General features: G+C 38.9%; 1 protein-coding gene across 1 annotated transcript in view; it reads left to right on the forward strand.

Annotated features, from left to right (window-relative positions):
* ism2a (isthmin 2a) overlaps positions 1–21,676 on the forward strand; it is a 37,478-nt gene that overhangs the window by 8,391 nt on the left and 7,411 nt on the right. The window contains exons 2-5 of the mRNA XM_073869290.1: positions 4,416–4,658; positions 8,101–8,375; positions 16,203–16,345; positions 20,435–20,503. Of these exons, the coding sequence (XP_073725391.1) occupies positions 4,416–4,658; positions 8,101–8,375; positions 16,203–16,345; positions 20,435–20,503 (730 nt within the window). The remainder of the gene's footprint in view (positions 1–4,415; positions 4,659–8,100; positions 8,376–16,202; positions 16,346–20,434; positions 20,504–21,676) is intronic.

The following is a 21,676-nucleotide window of genomic DNA, read 5'->3' on the forward strand; positions in this document are numbered from 1 at the left end:
TTTATAACCTTAAATCTTATTGGTTCTTGCATGTCTCATGACAAAAACATATGACAATGGGTCACAAAACAAGGAAGTTGTATGAGTAAATGATTCATTACCATATTTGCATATTGCTATTCTTAAAATTTTGGAACATGCTTCAGCTCACAAACACACTTATGGTTTTGTCTAGGTAGGCAGCTCCCTACTGTAACATAGTGAATTAGAGTCCTACATTGGCATTTGAGCCAATACCCTAAATGAAAAAAACACAAAGCAATAATATTGACAAAATAATCTCTTGTTTGAAATGAAAAATGTGTGCCAAAATGGAACCCCCTGTCACTTAAAACACAACGATAATGTTGAAATCCTTAAAAGAGCCTCACTCCCTGTGATGATGAACTTCAGGGTGAAGTTTATCGACTGGAGCAGAGGACATCTGTTTTGCGTGTGGGAGAGACACAAGCAGTGAAGTGAGACAAGGCAGGCAAAGCATGATCAGTAGAGAGAGGCTTTGATCAGACGTCCCCCCCCCTCCTTTACTGCGTCAGCTGGGAACATGGGGACCATCAAACCCGGCCTCTGGATGAGGAAGAGCAGGATCACCACATGTTAAAATGCACCATGGTGATCTTCTGAATCAGTGAGGAGCGTGTTTCTCATCTGATGAAAGATAGAATATGTGATGGTAGGGGAAAGGTTTGAGGTGTGATCTAGAGAAGATTTTTTGGAGTATTGATGGAAAGCGACATGTAGTCATGATGAAGACACATGTGTCTTCTGCTTTCTGATTTATGATTGTGTATGTTGCCATGCTTTGAAGTATGTGGTGGGTTATGTGCTGTAAGAACTATTTGAAGCGCACTGTGTGCCAGAATGTAAAGTGTCATCTGGTGCTTATTGCCGACTTGAGAATGGTGATTTTATTGTTTATGTTTTAGTGAAGAAGGTTATATATAAACAATGTATAGAAAATAATCGTTTATTAGAATGTAGTAACGTTCTTTTCCCCTGAGACAACATTTTATATTACGTTATCAAATTTGTGTGGGTGGGGAAAATAATGAACCAGTAATATCAGAACCTATAGCCTGGTTTGCAGATTTGCGCAAAATTTTTGAAATGTTTGCTAAGTGTCAATAAAAAACAATTGCAAAATGACGCCTTTCCATTTACCAATGTTATGCAACTAAAAAGTAACCTTTTCTCTCCTGATGAATCCTTCAAACAATCATGCCAACGGATGATGGTAGGTTTATATATATCGCAACCACCACTAGCCATTATTTTATCGACGGAGATACAGGCATGTTATACCAGCATTTAAATCATTCCCCGCCATTGATGAGTTATTTAGTCAATTAAGAGAAAATATTTCCCTGCCAACGACGCTTTCCTGATGAGTTTTTACAGGAATCTGTAATTCCACTGAATTGCGCTCTTACCCAATTTATAAAAACTAATTTAATTGATTTTAAATAATCATTTTGAAGCTGATAATTTTTTTAGAAACCTACTCATATTTAAGAGGTTATAAAAAGAGAAAAAATTAAGATATGGTTTTTCCCATTTAGTTTGATTGTTTTAAAGCAGAGGGTCTGTTATTTAATTTGATATATTTGTATGTTTATATATTTAAACTTTTATGAAAATCACAAAGAAATGCTGGCGGGCAACTTAAAAAAAGCTGGCAGGGAATGAGTTAATGACAAGGAAAGCCTTTATACTTTGGAGTAGCAGTATATTGAGGTGTTGTGCTTCTGGGAGGTTATAGTATGCAATTTTGCATCTTTATTTGTTTACCCGCCAGTATTTTTCATGATTTTCACAAAAATGTAATGCCTCACAGAAAATACTCTTCTTTAAATATATAAACATACAATATATTAAATGAAAAAACAGACCCTTTGCTTTCAAACAAAAAACATTTCTCATCCTACCTTCACCAGTTCTCTTTTAATCACCTCTCATATATCGGTAGGTTTCTTCAAAAACACAAAATTTTGAGCAAAAAGCTGAGATAATTCCATTTTTGTAAAGGACTTTTAATAGAGATCAGATGAATAGCGATCCTCAAAACTTAGACGGACATACGGCTGTTTGCCTTGTGGTGATACTTCCGGGTTTTTTAAGTTGCAGAAGTGTGCCACCTGGTGGATAATAATGGTACTGTGGATTGACGAGATAAGTCGTCAATGGCGGGGAAAGAGTTAAAGAACGTTTTTATGCTTGTCAGGCAATGTGTGAAATGAACCAAAAACCAAACAAACTTCCATTGCAATTTTGCGATTTATTCCTTTTTTTCTAAAAACTTTCTTCGCGACATATGGAAAATATATGGGAAATTGATGCGTTTCCACTGTGCATATTTTTAATTAGGGTTTTGTTTGCCTTTTTTGGATAATCTCCAAATTCATATGAAATCGTCACCGTGTAAAAAAGGTATGTTTTCCCATGTCAAGATCAGATCAATGCTAGCTATAAAAAATGCGGTTATAATAAAAATTAGGCATGGGACAATGAAGGCTTATACACTAATAATACCTGTTAACGATGAGCGCCCTGTGGCTTTTGGATGTAGCGGCATTCGTTGTAATTCACTGAGAAGCATAGCAAGCATCATTGAACGATTTATCGGCACATCCCTAATAAAAATAATTTTAAAATGATGAAAAATTTTCAAATGTTTTTGCTGTAAATGATTTAGAATGGCAATTTATAAAACATTACAGATCCCCCTTCACTTGTCACATTCTTGATGCTTGATGCTTTAAGTGGACATCATTAGTAGGCCTAATAAGCAATAAAGTGCTTAGCAGTACACTGTAAAAAGTGTCGACATAAATTGTTTTTTACTTTAAGTGAAAAATTAAGGTAAAAACTTTCAAAATTAGGTGTTAATTGTTAAAGGAATAGTCTACTCATTTTCAATATTAAAATATGTTGTTACCTTAACTAAGAATTGTTGATACATCCCTCTATCATCTGTGTGCGTGCACGTAAGCACTGGATTTAAAAGAGGAACTATATTTTATGGCGTAATAGCACTTTTGGGAGGACTTCAACTCGCCTGAAAAGTCCGCTCCCGTTCTCACTCTCATAATGGGAGAGGGAGGGTGTTACTGCGCCGAGTCGAAGTACTCCCAAAAGTGCTATTACGCCATAAAATATAGTTCCTCTTTTAAATCTGCTTAGAAAAGCGCTACGTTTTATTTTGTACCACCAAACTTGCTCGTATAACTACTCGTCTTAAATAGGAAAAACGTTGATGTGTTTGGTCACTTCTAACTTTATCTCTAAATGGTACCATTGAATAAATGGGGCTAAGCTAAATGCTATCGAAGCGTTGCAGCGCGCTTACGTGCACGCAAACAGATGATAGAGGGATGTATCAACAATTATTAGTTAAGGTAATAACATATTTTAATATTGAAAATGAGTAGACTATTCCTTTAACACTTAACATTTTTTAGCTTTTTCTAATAAAATGTTTCACAGTGAGACGAGTTATATAAAAAAATCTATTTTAGGTTTGACTAATTAAAGTAATTTTTTAAGTAATCCAACTTTTCCTTTTTATAGTGTACTGTCATGCAGTCGGGACAACGGGAAGCCTTTTTGTCCCGCCGCAGACTCTACGTCTCCATATTAAAGTAAACCAGATGAAAGAGATACATATCCCTTAATGTGTAATCATTTACCTGCATGCACTGTCCCGACGCCTGACTCTTCATCCAGGAATTCACCATCCCTCTCCATCTTTTAAACGCATGCAGCATTAGCCGTAATGTCAAACAGCTGTCAAGAGAGCGAGCCACGACTCTCTCACATCCAGTGAGAAAGAATGAGCCGGCAGTGCCGAGCGTGCAATTCCTACTACTTGTTGATGTTTCACTGCTGCATGTTTTGTTATGTTGCTAATAGTAACTCAAAAGAGCATCGATTGATAGATATGCAGCATGGAAATCAAAGAAGTTGAGGAAGGCTTTTTGTACGCGCAACTTTATAAGGGACTGGTGAAGTCTTCCAGAGGTCTGGGGAGACAGGCTTTTCCTGGGTTGTTAAAGAAGGATCTTAAATTATTGCTGTGATTTCTCTTAATCCCGTTCCAAAATCCACCTGATACGCTGTCGTGTGTTAGTCATTTTACTCCAGATGGGTTCATGCGAAATCCACACATCTTTTTTTCATGTTGGCCATAAGGTCACAGCTGTATAGATTTGATATGGTGTTGAACTAAGACAGAACCTCTAACCGTCTTTATCTGCATGACGAAATTTCTCAGAAGTATTTATCTCTTTGGCCTTTCCAGGGGCTTTATACAGAACGAAACCTTGTGCTTTATGTAAACAACTCACGATAGATCTCCAGATGTTGTGCTGATGATTGTGGGATGCTATGAAGAAGAAACTCTGTTGTGCTTTTCCCAGGTTCAAGGTCATGGTGGCTCCAAAGATGCCAGACAGACACTGTTGGAAATTCAGCAGCACAACCAGCTGAGGAGCATCCCGGCTTCACCTCGACGCCATAAGAGGAGATGGTCGCAGATTCGCTCTGAAGGAGTTCTCCCCAAACCTGCTCCGCATGAGGAAGAGGAACCTTTCGTTTTAGACCTGAAGAACTTCCCTGATCTTGCCAATGCAGACCTGGGCTCCCAGAATCCAAATATTCAAGTAAGAGCAGATTTTAATTTTACTTTTCTCCTCCTTAGAACCAGGGTTCTTTCACTGTATCCTATTTATACCAAAGAAACAGTTCACCGTTTATAGATTTAAGTACCTGAAAACAGCAAGTTAATGAAACTAATCAATAATTTCGTCCCTTGGGGTCCTTGCGTTTCATTTGTTTTCAGTGTATATATCTTGGCATTAGTTATTGTCTTCTTAAGACCACTGTTAATATTAGGGTTGCTAACATTTCGGAATTCCCAGGACCTTGTCGTTTCTTTCCTCAGGGTGCACTAAATCATTGCATAATGAGTTGGGGTAATGGATTGATTTCACTTGGCAACAGTTTGTGGTGAATGTAATTAACCTATGCTCTCATTGTTTCACTGTTATTGCAAAGTGCGCTGCTGTGATTGCAATGGGGACTTGGAGTTCCTGGGCTCTCGCCGGTCATGTGACAGCTGCTCCTAAACGGAAAGGCCTCTTAAATTACCGCAAGCGAGACCTTTTACACTGGTGTCGCTCGAACTCCTGAACAGCGTAGCGGGTGAAAATAAAATCCTGAGAGAATGTAAAAGGTGAAAGGTCGGCGTATTATTTTAACGGGCACTTTTAATGCTCCCTCCACGAACAGATCCCAACCTTTAAATGTTTTACGACATCGGCAAAGAAGAGATTTTTATATTTTTAGTACTGTTATGAAGTTTAATGTGTGCGAGTGGACTTAAGAGGAAACAAATTTTGACTTCAGGAAAAAAATAGACAGGAGAACCCTGTTAAGCAAATTGAGTTTTATAATAGGGAAAATTCCAAAGCCGTCCAAGTGGGATCGGTCCATCTTCCGTAGTTTTCCGAAAAAGCTATTTTGTTTTATGTCTCTCTGTTACGGCGACAGCCAATGTGAACGTTTTGAGTAATCTAGTGCATTTACATTAATGCATTGGCAGTCACTTCCAAAGCAATTTACAGGTCATTCTAGGTATGGGTAACACTTTACCATAACTATGCAGTATTATCTGATTACTTATTATTATTTAGTTTTTGTACTCTACCTAAAAACTACACACAAACCTGAAAACATAAACAACACTATTTATATGTTAGTTCTGTTGTATTTATTTGTGCTTTTGCTTATAATTTGATTCTTTTTTTACTATATACAGTACTTATATGAGTCAGGAAAGTTATTTATGAAGATTATATGGGTTAAAAATAGGGTTGCGTAACGACTAATCGCGATTAATCTATTGCAGAATAAAGGTTTTTGTTTACATCATACCTAAAGGATTATTAGGAACATCATACTAATACCGTGTTTGACCACATTTCGCCTTCAAAACTGCCTTAATTCTATGTGGCATTGATTCAATAAGTTGCTGAAAGCATTCTTTAGAAATGTTGACCCATATTGATAGGATAGCATATTGCAGTTGATGGAGATTTGTGAGATGCACATCCAGGGCATGAAGCTCCCGTTCCACCACATCCCAAAGATGCTCTATTGGGTTGAGATCTGGTGACTGTGGGGGGCATTTTAGTACCGTGAACTCATTGTCATGTTCAAGAAACCAATTTGAAATGATTCGAGCTTTGTGACATGGTGCATTATCCTGCTGGAAGTAGTCATCAGAGGATGGGAACATGGTGGTCATAAAGGGATGGACATGGTCAGAAACAATGCTCAGGTAGGCCGAGAAAACATCCCCCACATCATTACACCACCACCAGCAGCCTGCACAGTGGTAACAAGGCATGATGGATCCATGTTCTCATTGCGTTTACCCCAAATTCTGATTCTACCATCTGAATATCTCAACAGAAATCGAGACTCATCAGACCAGGCAACATTTTTCCAGTCTTTAACTGTCCAATTTTGGTGAGCTCGTGCAAATGTAGCCTCTTTTTCCAATTAGTAGTGGAGATGAGTGGTACCCGGTGGGGTCTTCTGCTGTTGTAGGCCATCCGCCTCAAGGTTGTGCGTGTTGTGGCTTCAAAAATGCTTTGCTGCATACCTTGGTTGTAACGAGCGGTTATTTCAGTCAAAGTTGCTCCTCTTTCAGCTTGAATCAGTCGGCCCATTCTCCTCTGACCTCTAGCATCAACAAGGCATTTTCGCCCACAGGACTGCCGCATACTGGATGTTTTCCCTTTTCACACCATTCTTTGGAAACCCTAGAAATGGTTGTGCGTGAAAATCCCAGTAACTGAGCAAATTGCGAAATACTCCGACCGGCCCGTCTGACACCAACAACCATGCCACGCCATGCCAGTTTATCATCATTTATTCATCTTTGTTAATGTTAATTTATGCCAATACAATTGTTGATGTTAGGTAATTGTCCATTAACCATGTTAACAGTTACAATTTTTTATAAAAAAAAAAATGTATTGGTAAATACTGAAATTATAAGATGAACTAATAAATGCTAAAGAAGTTCTGTATTTAGCTAAAGCATTAACTAATGTTAACAAATACAACCTTATTGTAAAGTGTTACTGATATATGTAATATACGAAGACTGAAGAGTCCATCTAATAGGAACAGGTTTTGTTCAGCATGAACAAAACCGAGTAGGAACTTCGAGCGGAGGGGTGGAGGCCGACGGCTGTAAACAACACAGTTACAGTAGCATAATCACCCGCTCTAAACTGCCCCGCGTCTTTATAAACAGCTGCCTTAGCCATCAGATTGTTACGCTGTGAGGGAAATAAACAGCCAGTCCTTTGTCTAGGCCTGCTGGAACTTTTGCTATCATTTTCTTAACCGGTCTGATTCGAACATTACGAGCCCCAGCATGCACACAACAAACCTGTTACCTCAGAACATCCTTTCTGACAATCCTGCTTTGGGAATAGAAGAAACATTGTGCCTTTATTTGTTGTTCGATGACTGATGTAAGTTTTTTTTATCTGATTTTGTGTATCACTACATCACATCCAAACATGGGTTTCTTCTGGCAAATCCAGTTAAAAGATCTGATGCTACTGTAGGAGGTTGTAAATGGTGTCCTGTTAGTCCAAGCTAGACTCTAAAATAATGCTGGGTTGTTTCAACCTATGGTTGGGTAAAACATAAAAAATTACCCATAGTGGGTTGTTTCAACTTAAAATCCTGGGTTGTTTTAACTGTTCGTATTTTCCAGGTTCATTTAAACCAATGGTTAAGTTTGGGATCTTTCCTATTTTGGGAATATAATAGGATATAATTTTAGGAAATCCAGCGTGATGCTGTGTTATGAATTATGTCATGGCGAGAAGCGACTTCTCTATATTTTACCCAACCGTGGGTGGGTTGAAACCACCCAGCATATTTTTTATGCATACGGTAGTTATTTAAGGTCATTAAATAATTAATAAACAGCTTTATCTGATTTTCTATCAGGGAAGCAGATCCACAACTTTCTAATTTCCCAGAATTCTTTGTAATTGATTTGTGTCTCTCTTCTAGGTCACCATTGAAGTTGTGGATAACCCTCAGATGGAGGTTGAGATGGATCTGGTCAAGGAGGACAGGAACGACTGGTCTTTGAGCTCTGAAGAATTCCTGGGCCATAAAAAGCTTTTCTGGCCTCTGTTCTGGGAATACCACGACTCCAGTGAAGAAAATCAAGGAAGTTTGGAGGAGAATGGAGAAGGTTTTGGCTATGAGGGCGAAGATTCATTTTGGAGTGGCGTGGGTGCCGATTGGAACAGGCGATGGAAGGGCTGGGACACCATGGACAATTACGGTAAGCGTGGGAAGTTGTTTGCCAGCAGGATTGCAAAAGAAGTTATTTTGAAATATCTCAAAAATGGATTTAAACTGAAATGCTTATCTTCAATTGTTGTGTAGCTACATTTTCTTTATCAGAAATATCAATGCTCTGGCTCCTTGGGAAACCAGAGTACGTACGTCAGGCCGATTTCCTCCCTCAGTTTAAATCGGCAATGCGGGCCCCAGCCTCTTCTCAAGCCTTGACAGTATGATTTATGCTTTAAGGCTGTAAATGTCAATCCCGCAGCTACTTCCTGAGACTTTCTTCTGATGCCTATCAGCAGTAAATGGTGTAAGGCGACCCAATGCTATGTGCCCTAATACATTATTACAATATTAGCTCCGATACACATGTTATCTTTCCAGACTGCAGGCTATTAGCTCAAAACGTTTACATACGAGGCAAACCGTAGCAACATTTTAAATACGATTTTATCCTTAAAAAGCAAAAAAAACACCTCCGTCATACTTTGAACAAAGTTCAGAGCCCTTAAAGAAAAGATCACAAAGAAAGTCGTTGATAGAGGATTGTAGGAGGAAACTCGAGGCCACGTCTGGTTCACGTTACTGACAGCGAGCTCTTGAGCATCACATTTTTGCCCGTCCTCTTTGAAGTTGACACCGATGCTCGGAAAGTGTGGCTGTTTGAATGCTCGGCCCATCGCTTGCTAAGGGCAGCATGGGGGCTATTCACTGACTAAACAACTAATATTTGTGTTCAATTAGACGGCAGATTGAAAGAAGAGCAGACAGGTCGGGGTCTTCTGTGTTTTCGTCCGACAACCAGAACTTGTGATTCACAAGGTTCGGCACTTTGAGTTGTCTGTGGAATTTGAAGCAATTTACAGGCTTTGAAATTAAATGTTGTTTCTCGTTTTTTTTTGCACAAAAGTAAATTTAATGCCTCAGTAAATTGTTTAAAAAGCATTTGGTGCTGCATTTTTGTGTGTGTATGGATTTCTGATCCATTTCTGCACAATAAGTTGTAACTGACTTTACAAATAAATTAATAAATAAATAAAAATAAAATGTACTCTTTAAAGGCTGGTTGCATGATTTATGAAAAATGCTTTGGAAAAGGGAGTCGGGCCGAGTACCAAAACACACTTGTAGCCAATCAGCAGTAAGGGCAGAGCCGGTGCCAGACCATAACTAACGGGGGCACTTGGCTTCCAACGGGGGGCACGCAATAGCAACAATAATTAGCAAAAACAAGACATTAAAACAACAAATACAGCAAGACAACCTCATACAACTGGTACAGACTTTCAGCTCATTTCCCGTATAAAGTGCAAAAGACCACAAACTATGCGCAAAACTATTAAACTTCGACCGCCACGTGAGCGCAAGCTGAGCTCCGCTGCGCTCGCGCTTGGCTCGACGCAACAACAAACCGAAATGAATGGGTTTCATAGCGCAGCACACACCGCGTCCTAGCTTTAAAAAAGCCGCTTTACCATAATCACGTCGTAATGCTGTTAACGGTCTATAGCCACACTTCACATTTAAGCTTACGTAATTTAAAACAACGCTAACTTACCTTTAAAATAGCTGAAGACGGCGTGTAAGAACATTAAACTTCCTTAAAACAGTGTCCTGTAGATTTGTAAATTCCACCTCGACCCCTAATCTCTGAGTTTGAGCCAGTCTGTGTTTGCATGAAGATGAAGCAGGCGGTGCTGGTTCGTTCTAAATGTTCTAATATCCATATTTTACACAATCCATAAAATGCCGCGAAAAAACACCTTGCTAGTATCAAGTCACAAATATGCTAAAGACTTAAGACGGGTGAGACGCTGCAATACATCCAATCAGAGAAACTGGTCAATTTTAATTAAAGAAAACATATATCAACTATATTTTCCTCATTTGATTACATTACAAGTCATGAAACATTCAATGTTTAATTTATTTTAATTATTCTTGATATATATTAAAGTAATAAAAAACTTTGTAGGGGGGGCACAACACCTGTTCGGGGGGGGGGGGGGGGGGGGCACTGCCCGCGAATGCCTCCCCTTGACGCCGGCCCTGAGTAAGGGGCATGTCTACTATCCGACATCATTGCTTGGATTGCGTATATGTGGGGTTGGTTGATCAAAAGAAGGTCCAGATTCTAATGGGGTAGAGCAGTGTTTCTCAAAGTGTGGGGCGGGCCCCACTGGTGGGGAATAGGAACATTACAAGTGGGGCGTGACAAATATGAGAAAATCTATTAATTCAATTATTTATTGACCATACACTCAAAACGGCACATTTAAACATAAACCTAGCTTAAAACTTAAATAAATCAGACTGTAGAAAATGTCACACGGTAACTTAAAGCCTAGCTGATTACGATTTTGTTCGGGCGATTGGGACAGGTGGGGCTTGGAACTCTTCCCTACCTCCAAAGTGGGGAATGGCAGAAAAAGTTTGAGAAACACTGGGGTAGAGGCATGTTTGTTTAGGTGATTTCAAATATCAACATTGGCTTTCAGAGATCATGCTCCCCGCCTTTAAGGCCAAAGTATGGTCCGTCAATTATGCGTACGCGAGAGACCGTGTTCAGTGTGTGTGGTGCAATTTCCATCATCAGAACTGTATAGAACACTGAGTTTTGTAAATGCACTGCCGGCAGGGCCGGCGTCAAGGGGGGGCATTCGCGGGCTGTGCCCCCCAAACAGGTTGTTGTGCCCCCTACACAGTTTTTTATTAATTTAATATATATCAAGAATAATTAAAATAAATTTAACATTGAATGTTTCATGACTTTTAATGTAATCAAATGAGGAAAATATAGTTGATATATGTTTTCTTTAATTAAAATAGACCAGTTTCTCTGATTGGTTGTATTGCAGCGTCTCATGCGTCTTTACGTCTTTATTTGTGACTTGATACTAGCAACGTGTTTTTTCGCGGCATTTTATGGATCGTGTAAAATATGGATATTAGAACATTTTGAACGAACCAGCACCGCCTGCTTCATCTGACTTCATGCAAACACGATTGGCTCAAACTCGGAGATTAGAGGTTGAGGTGGAATTTTCAAATCTAGAGGACACTGTTTTAAGGAAGTTTAATGTTCGTACACGCCGGCTTCAGCTTTTCTAAAGGTAAGTTAGCGTTGTTTTAATTTACGTAAGCTTAAATGTGAAGTGTGGCTATGGACCGGTAACAGAATTGTGACGTGATTATAGTAAAGCGGCTTTTAGGACGCAGTGTGTGCTATGAAACCCATTCATTTCAATGGCTTGCGCCGCGTGAGGGCGGTTTGTTATTCCGGCGAGCGCAGCTTGCGCTCATGCCACGGTCAAAGTTCAAAATAGTTTAACTTTTGCGCATAGTTTGTGATCTTCTGCAGTTTATACGGGAAATGAGCAGACAGTCTGTACTAGTTGTATGAGTGTGTGCTTGCACTGTATTTGTTGTTTTAATGCCTAATGCAAATTATTGTTGCTAATTGCGTGCCCCCCTGTTGGAAGCCACGTGCCCCCCTGTTAGTTATGGTCTGGCGCCGGCTCTGACTGCCGGATTTTTGAAACATTGTAAGCGTAGGTCACGCATGCATGTACAGGATAATGTAGCCCAGGAGATGCGTTGCATTTTGTCGCAATGTGCATTCTTTAAACATCTACGTACACTTATGAGTTTAATAAACTAGGCTTTTGCTAGATTCATGCGTTCACCTGTGCGTGTACTTTTGCATACACGTAAAAAACAAACTATCCTCCGGGCTTTATAGTTAACGTGCATAGTTTCAGTTACGCATTTGTATAACTAAACTCATCAATAACAAATTACTAGATGACCAAAAGCTAAACTTCAGTTGCAACCCTAAAAACATTTCTAAAACGATTTTAACAATTGTATCGATTGATTAGCTGTTGCGCAAATGCGTTTATTAAAGAGTACCATTTCATTACTAGAATTTCATTGCTAAAAACAACGTTATTTTGCATACTTGGTATAATACAATGTGTTGTTTATGATAAAAACACATTTTTGTAGCTCCCAATTTCACTTTCTTCCTGAAACGAACAGATTTGAAAAGCTCTGTGTCCCTGATTGGCCAGCTAATCTGTACGATGTGATTGGCCTGAATACCTCTGAAGTCAGCCGGAAACGTGCCGCTCCTTACCATGTTTGAAAGATTCAGTTGCTTACAGGAGTTAACTTACAGGCTGTAAGACCGAAAGCGGGAGGAGTTATGATAATGTCGGTCTTGTCTACATCACTAATCCCAGGAAGTAAACTGTTCCCTACAATCCGTGTGTTTGTTGTAGTCCAAGGAAAGAGATTTACGTTGGAGACAATAACTAGTGTCATCGTTTACTTTGTGGTATGTACCTTTTGCATATCGTTAACATGTACTACACACTTAGACGCCAAAGGAAATGTGTCGGACAATAGGTGCTCTTTAATGTTGACTTCAAAGTGCTATTCCACCAAGTTCTGCCAACATCATTAAAAAAGTGTATTGGTGGTGTGTGTGGTCAAATACAACATTTGGCCAGAAATGGTGCAAATGCAGCGCGCTCGCTGCAGTCGTGTGAACGCTGTTGCCTTTGAGGATGTGGGTGTGAAATTGAAACCGGCTTCTTTCTGTTGCCTTAAATAGACCTAATGAGTGTGCTTAGGGTGGGAGTGTGTGTTGTGTACAAATAAGCCAAAGCGAAGAAGAGAGAGGGCAAACGAGCCACATTATTAATGATGTGGTCTGAACTGGAGGCAGCGGACAGTAATGAAGCGCTTTTCTGCAATTATGGTGAGCCACAGAATTGCAGGCGGGCTGCAAACTGTACGGCGCAACGCTTGGTAGATCATTTTAGGCCTGTTTCTTCTTTTCACCTCCCTTATTGAGGTTTTTTTAGTAGCTTATTGAAGTGTCTGTGGTATTTTAAACTAAGCACATGCAGGATACAGAGAAATCTTTTGATTTGTGTGTTTTATCTTTTCTTTAAAGGTTTGCTGATAATTATGCCATTAGTATGTTCTCTGTTAGATGTTAGAATCACAGGCCTTTTTTTTCATTATTTATTATTATACCACAGGGCTGCTGAATGCTTTATTCTGATTGGTTTAGAAATGTTCCACTGGTATGCATTATTTTTTGATAAGCCCACACTTGACCTGTCAAATGTCTTAAAGGAATAGTCTACTCATTTTCAATATTAAAATATGTTATTACCTTAACTAAGAATTGTTGATACATCCGTCTATCATCTGTGTGCGTGCACGTAAGCGCTGGGGCGCCCTGCGACGCTTCAATAGCATTTAGCTTAGCCCCATTCATTCAATGGTACCATTTAGAGATAAAGTTAGAAGTGACCAAACACATCAACGTTTTTCCTATTTAAGACGAGTAGTTATACGAGCAAGTTTGGTGGTACAAAATAAAACGTAGCGCTTTTCTAAGCGGATTTAAAAGAGGAACTATATTTTATGGCGTAATAGCACTTTTGGGAGTACTTCGACGCGGCGCAGTAACACCCTCCCTCTCCCATTATGAGAGTGAGAAGGGGAGCAGACTTGTCAGGCTTAGAAAAGCGCTATGTTTTATTTTGTACTACCAAACTTGCTCGTATAACTACTCGTCTTAAATAGGAAAAATGTTGATGTGTTTGGTCACTTCTGGCTTTGTCTCTGGGTGGTGCCGTTGAATGAATGGGGCTAGGCTGGGTGCTGTCGAGGCGTCGCGGCGCGCTCCGGCGCTTGCGTGCGCGCGCACAGATGGTGGAGGGATGTGTCAACAATTCTTGGTTGGGGTAGTGGCATATTTTGATGTTGAAAATGAGTAGACTATTCCTTTAAAGAGCACCTATTTCATTGCTAAAAACAACGTTATTTTGTGTATTTGGTATAATACAATGTGTTTGCGTGGTTTATGGTTAAAGGGCCCATGTCACAAGACTTTTTAAAAATATAAATCTTTGGTGTCCCCAGAGTACGCATGTGAAGTTTAAGCTCAAAATACCACATAGATAACTTATTATAGCATATTAAAATTGACACTTTGTAGGCCTGAGCAACAGTGTGCGGTTTGGGTGTGTCCTTTAAAATGCAAATGAGTAGATGAAATTCAAACACTGATCACAATGATGGTAGTTTGTTGAATGATACTCAATTGTGCTGTCAATTATTATTATTTTTCTCTCTGCCCTAAATGGCAGTGCTGTGGTTTGATAATAGCATTATTATAATAAGAGCTTCTTATGACATCATAAGGAGAGCCAAATTTCAACTACCTATTTTTTCATGTGCTTGTAGAGAATGCTTTACCAAAACTAAGTTACTGGGTTGATCTTTTTCACATTTATAAAAGCACTGGGGACCCAATCATAGCACTTAAACATGGAAAAAGTCAGATTTTCATGATATGTCCCCTTTAAAAAAACACATTATTTTCCAAATACCGTACATTTTTGTAGCTCCTGATTTCACTCTCTCCCTGAAACACACAGATTTGAAAAGCTCCTTGTTTGGGCAGCTAATCTGTACATTGTGATTGGCCTGAATAAAAAAGACGTCAGCCGGAAACGTGACGCTCCTTACCATGTTTGAAAGATTCGCTCACAATGCAATGCTAACAGGAGTTAACTTAAAGGCTGTGAGTCTGAAGCTGGAGGAATTATGATAATGTCGGTCTTCTACATCACCAATCCCAGAAAGTAAACTGTTGCCTACAATCCATGTGTTTGTTGTAGTCCAAGAAAAGAGATTTACGTTGGAGACGATAACTTGCGTCATCGTTTACTTTGGGGTATGTACCTTTTGCATATAGTTAAAATGTACTAATACACACTTACACACCAAAGGAAATGTAAAAACGTGAATCGGACAATAGCGCACACCTATGAAGTAGCTCCAGGTCTGTCGACTGCATTACAGTTCCATATCACTACGCCAAATTTAACCAAAATAACACATTTATTTAATTTAAACAAATAAAACAAAAATTATAGAAAAAATGAATAAAATAATTTTAAAAAGCAAGAAAATTAATACAGTAAATCTATCAGATATAAACATTGGCTACCCAGGGTGACACCACACAAATGTCAAGTGGTCGACACTGCCGTTTTCTCGGCTATGACAACCAAAATGCATTAGTGAGGACACAATGCACTTATTTCTCTGTCTTTCTCACGTTCTTCACATCACTGCCATCGTGGAGTGCTCTGTAAAGCCCCGAAACTTTAATCTCTTTAGCATGGTTGCTGAAGGAGAGCATTGCTGGAAGAGGTCTAAGCTATTAGGCTTTGCCTTCCTGCTGAAGTGTTTGTGTTGGCCTGGTTCTCACAGCTGTAAGCGACTCACTTTGCCTCTGACATATTTATTACCAAAAAAAAAAAAAAAAAAAAAAACCATAAGCCTTGCCTGCCAGGAAAGCCCACATTTTGTTCATTAGGGAGATTATATTTTACACAGGAATACCCCATATTAATGTAGCTGCGCATCATTAGTTTCTTTGTGCAAACACCAGAGGGATGCACTTGGTGTTTGGTTATTTTTGTTTGTTTTCTGCAAGGATGATACACACTAAGTGCTACAGGTATTTAAAGAGTGGAAGGAAAGGTGAATCATTTAGGGTATCCTCAGTAGGCCTACAAAAGCTGAAATAAAGCATTGGTTATAAAGGGAGTTGCATTTTTATGGTTAATCATTTGGGGTTTCAGCAACATTGCATGACGTTTCCACATGCTGTGTGAGGAATTTGTAAGCTCATTTACAATATAAACTCATTCTTTAAAGGGAAGGTTGTCACAGATTTTCCCTATTCATTCATGCAGTTATTTATTCATTTATTATTTTATTTACGAATACGAAGAAGAGGAATGGAGCGACTGGTCACCATGCAGTGCCACCTGTGGCCAGGGCAGCCAGAAGAGGATTCGTTCATGTGGCTATGCCTGCACTGCTACAGAATCACGGACATGTGACTTAGAGCGATGCCCAGGTGAGTCTTCTATCTAAGTTATAAACCGCTTTATAAAGAACAGTTGAAATTAAAATCCATAATTTACTCACTATATCATGCCATTCCAGAGGATTTTTTTGTTGGCTAAAGATGAATTAAAGGAATATTCCACTTTCATGGAAAAAATCTGATAATTTACTCACCCCCATGTCATTCAAGATGTTTGTCTTTCTTTGTTCAGTCGAGAAGAAATTCAGATTTTTAGGAAAATATTCCAGGATTTTTCTCTATATGGTGGACTTTAGTGGACCTTTAGTGACGCGGCAGTGTAGTCGAAAGGTCATGCATATGACGTATGCGAAACTACCGCTTCAGTGTTTACAAGTGTGGAGAAAGAGGACGGTTCCGACTTTGTTGTATGTGGATTGATACGAAAAAATGTCTTTTTATGTTTTTAAATGGTCCACAAGTGTGCGTTTCACATATCGTCACTGTCCGATGAAAACCACGTATGTCCATTTTGCCGATTTTGATATTTTTTGATGGATTGAATGTCCAGGTTCATTTCCAGATACAGTATGCTTCACATATCTAAATGGCCAATGAAAAGTTGTGAAATCATGTCATCTGATTTTAACGTATATCCATTTGGTGTCAAAGCTGTCAATCACGCCGCGTATCTCCCGCCCGGTGGAAGCATCTCGCCGGTATCGTGAAGTTTTATTGAAGCTCAGCACTGGATAGCCGAATAAACATAGCCTGGTGAGACAATGACTTTACTTCATCGATGTAAACGTTTCCCCCCTGACACCAGACGTACGTCTAGGAGTGACAAAATTATGGTAGGACTGTGCAAACAAAGTATCTGTCTAGCATTACCATGTCAGTGTATTGAGTCATTGTTCCTTCATAGTTTGCAAGAGACATTTAACAATGTATAATTAATATTAAATAAACTAATTGTATTTAATAAACTAAGACGTAGGCTATTTAATAAACTAAGCGTATTCATCTGTCAATATGAAACGCGACTTGGCCATTCTAATTAATGATCGGAAAAATGCGTATCTACCACCGTTACTGTAAAATATGCACGTATGTCCATTTAAACTCAATTCTGGTCAAATGTGGATTATATCATTACACTGGCAAGAATATGGTTACATGTAAAGATGCCGTACCAAGTATGACAACGCTACATTCAACTGCTTTTGAAATACGGTGTTTTTTCACTTCCTGAAAAGTAACCGTTTTGGACATACGTGAGTTTCATTGGGCAGCGACGTTATGTTACGCATGGCTGGCGCGTCACAGGTCTAGTGCAAGATGAGAATTTGTAGTTTAAAAATAAAATTTTTTTGCAAAAATGACGATCGTTTCGCTAGATCCATTCGCTAGGTCCATTAAAGTCCACTATATAGAGACAATAATGTTATCCTTAAAAAAAATTATTTCTTCTCGACTGAACAAAGAAAGACATAAACATCTCGGATAACATGGGGGTGAGTAAATTATTGGGATTTTTTTATGAAAGTGGAGTTTTCCTTTAACAACCAGAAAAAAATCGTCACAAATGGTCCCTAGCTTTCAAAGGGGTGGTACCCTTTCAAAAATTTGTCCTAAAGAGTTCATATAAGTATCTCAGAGGTACTGGTACCAAGGCGTTCATATTAAGTACACATTGGTACCAAATATATTCATATCTGTACCTAAATGGTACATATTAGGACCTTTTTTAAAGGGTGCTGCCCCCGTGACTGCTGGGGACCAATCTTTTCTAAATATCAAAATATCACATGACAACTAGTCAAAAGACACTCAAGAACAAATATGTTTTAATAAGTTATCTGCATATTTAAAGCAACATTATGTAGTTTTTTACCTTTAAATAATGTCTTAAAAATAATTTCAGTGATAGAACAACTTTTAACTGGACAAATTGTACTGTTGCTGCAACCCGAGCAGCCTCCTAGCTGCTACAGTACAAGCACACTCTGAAAGTGGCGGTGGAGGGTAGAGCACACAGCCCCTCCCCTCCCCCTGCCTGCAGAAGAGTGTCTGATACCAGGCACTGTTGCGCTTTTCAACCACATGGGGGAGCTGTAAGTCATTTTTACATGGAAACTACATAGTGTTGCTTTAAATTTGGCGCTGATATCTACTTGTTTTGGTTTTAAGTTTTTCTAAATAAGCTCAAAATATGAATTGTTTGGAATCATTTGGGTTACTTTTATGATGGATGGATGTGCTTTTGGAGCATTTTGGGTCCCACATGAGAGGATAAAACGATGACATTTTTATGTAAAATGAATTGTTTGTGTTCAACTGAAGAAAGAGTTATATACATTTAGGATGATACGAGGGTGATACATTATAAGATTTTCCATAGTTTTGGATAAACTATGCCTTTAATATCGCTAGGGATGCACCGAATCCAGGATTCGGATTTGGCCGAATACTGGGCTTTTTTGACGGGGTTCGGGTTCGGCCGAATCCTAGATTTTTTTCCACCGAACCGAACCCTAGACTTGCGCTACGCTGGTCGACGTCACGCGGCCGTTGATTACACACATCGGGTGGTGACGTGGAGATGAGCTTTTTCTTTCGGTGAGCCTAAGGGGCTGGACACACCAAAACTTTTAAACACGGCTGAAAACGCCTTGAGGACGCCAAATGCCAGCTGTTTTTCAGCCGAGCGCTTGGTAGCTGTGATGCTTCAGCTGTGAGCTGGTTGGTTGCTGTGGTAATGTCCCGCCCCTCCTCCACTGTAATTGGACGGCCGTGTGAAAACTGACATTGACGAGCGGAGCTTCTCACTCAAAGTTAAATATAGTTTTCAGCGCAGAGCTGCTTGCTTATTGGAAAAACGAGCGTGTCGCAACGCATCGCTTTCATTTTGCATAGGCTTATGGTAATTGTCAAAATAGTTTTTCCAACTTGTCATCCTGGCATGATGTACAGTTAAAATTAAATAAAATGAAAAATATACTGCGGACGTTGTTTACTACATTAATGTGCTTTACTGTGTTCATGGATTAAGGATGCGAGTAGGATTCGGTATTCGGTTTCGGATTCGGCCGAATCTTAACCGGTGGATTCGGGATTCGGCCGAACCTAAAAAATCTGGATTCGGTGCATCCCTAAATATCGCTTAATATCCTTTAATATTTGGAAAATGTCTACAGGCTGATTCTATCATTAGAATTTTCTTTTGCGTTACAATAAATGTATTTTTTAGCAGACACTGTCATTCAAAGCTACTTACAAATGAGCATTTACCATTTCACTTAAAAGTAATAGTCTATTTTATCCTCAATTTTATTTCACTTCTGCATTAATACCGTTTCCCAACCGTATCCACTCACTGATCTTGATCTTAATACCATCCGGCTCCTAATTATGATGGAAAAGTCAAGTAATACCTCATTCATCTCTGTCAGATGTGCAAACACTAAGTCAAACACTAAGCCCATCAGGACCATGTTGGGAAAAGTGCAGTTTGGCTACGAGTGTGTACTGTATACAGTATAAAACTGCTCTTTGAGAGCAGCAGACGTTTACTTGGCTTTAGCGTAGCAGCTCAAAGAAAGCTTTCAGTCTTAAAGCCCATAACACAGGGCGGCCCACAACCTGCCAGCACCCACGAGCACACAAGCACATACGCCAACACAAGTACTTGAGTCAAAACTCAAGTTCACCTACAAACTAAATGTATATTTTATTTGACCAAATACCTATTTAAGTTGTATTTTAATTGTTAGATCATAGTATTTATCATACCACTTTGAGATGGGCTGAAGAGACTCTCCAAAAATTACTGACCCCCAAAGATACCCGGGACCTGTAATTTCAAGATGGACGATGCTGTTTTATTGCTGACTAAAAGTGGGAGGGCTTAGCAGAGAAACCAGCTTGACCAGAAATGGAAAAACAGAAAAATATCACCATGATGTTTAGAAAGATGTAATAAAATACTTTTATTGAAGCTTATCAGGCCATCTTAGCTTGCCTGTGCTGTTAACTGTTAGAGCAACTTCAAATATACCATGAAAGTTGGTTTGGATATTTGAAATGCTGTGCTTGTTTTGTCTGTTTATTTTACATGTGTTCTGTATCTCACATCTACAGATGACATTTATGATGTGACAGAGCCGACTCTTCTTGATACGACAAACAGTACAGAGCTTTTTGACACAGGTTGGTTGAGTTTTATTTGTATTTGTGTGAAATGTGAAGGTATATTTGAGTTCCATGAACACAGTATGGTGTATATACATACTCTTACAAAAACTGCACTGTGGTAGTACCATAGTACAAAAATTGTAACATTTGGTTAAATATTATACAGTATATCAAAGAACACAACAATATATGGAGAGCTTAGAGATGCAAAACCCTCTAAGTGTGTCTGATAAGTTTTCTTGTTAATAAGCAATTTTTACCTTTTGACTCTATGTTTAGGTTCAGTAATTTCACTTTAAAGAGGGCATTTCAAGATAAATCTTTTGTGTCCGCAGAGTATGTATGTGAAGTTCTAGCTCAAAATATTATATAGGTAATTTATTATAGCATGTTAACATTGACACTTTGTGAGCGTGAGCAAAAACTTTTATGTTTTGGGTGTGTCCTTTAAAATGCAAATGAGATGATCTCTGCACTAAATGGCAGTGCCGTGGTTGGATAGTGCAGATTAAGGGGCCCTTTTGACATCACAAAGGGAGCCAAATTTCAATTACCTATTTTTTCACATGCTTGCAGAGAATGGTTTACCAAAACTAAGTTACTGGGTTGATCTTTTTTGCATTGTCTAGGTTGATAGAAGCACTGGGTACCCAATTATAGCACTTAAACATGGAAAAAGTCCGATTTTAATGATATGTTCCCTTTAATGGCAATAAAAAGGTTATTAGTCAGTAATCACAATGCCTGATTTTCACAAATAATTAAAGACCACATAACACACACAGTTTCTGCCAATCTCATGTTAATCTTGGGTACCTATAGAGTAGTATTACATCCTTCATATCTCCAAAGAGTCTTTCGTGTTGTCAGATTTATTAAAGACAGAACAGCCTTTCTGTTTTATTTATTAATTTATTTTTCGGAAAAAAAAGGACAAACTCTTGAAAGCATACGTTGGAAGAGATAAAGCGTTACGAGTGCAGCACAGCTATATGTTCGTGTTGTTTACATTATATGCACTTATATGCACCGATTGCAAACAAAACACTTGAAATGATTTCGTTCCTACTCCTAAACGGAGTTTTTTAACTTTGGGACCACTCCATCACTGAAGAAAATCTGGCGTCGAACTGGGCCTTGTTTGTAAAGCAATCGTTTCCGAACAAACATAAACCCTTTTGCAATTAC

Source organism: Misgurnus anguillicaudatus, chromosome 7 (genome assembly GCF_027580225.2).
Source record: "Misgurnus anguillicaudatus chromosome 7, ASM2758022v2, whole genome shotgun sequence".
In the NCBI taxonomy this organism is placed as follows: domain Eukaryota; kingdom Metazoa; phylum Chordata; class Actinopteri; order Cypriniformes; family Cobitidae; genus Misgurnus; species Misgurnus anguillicaudatus.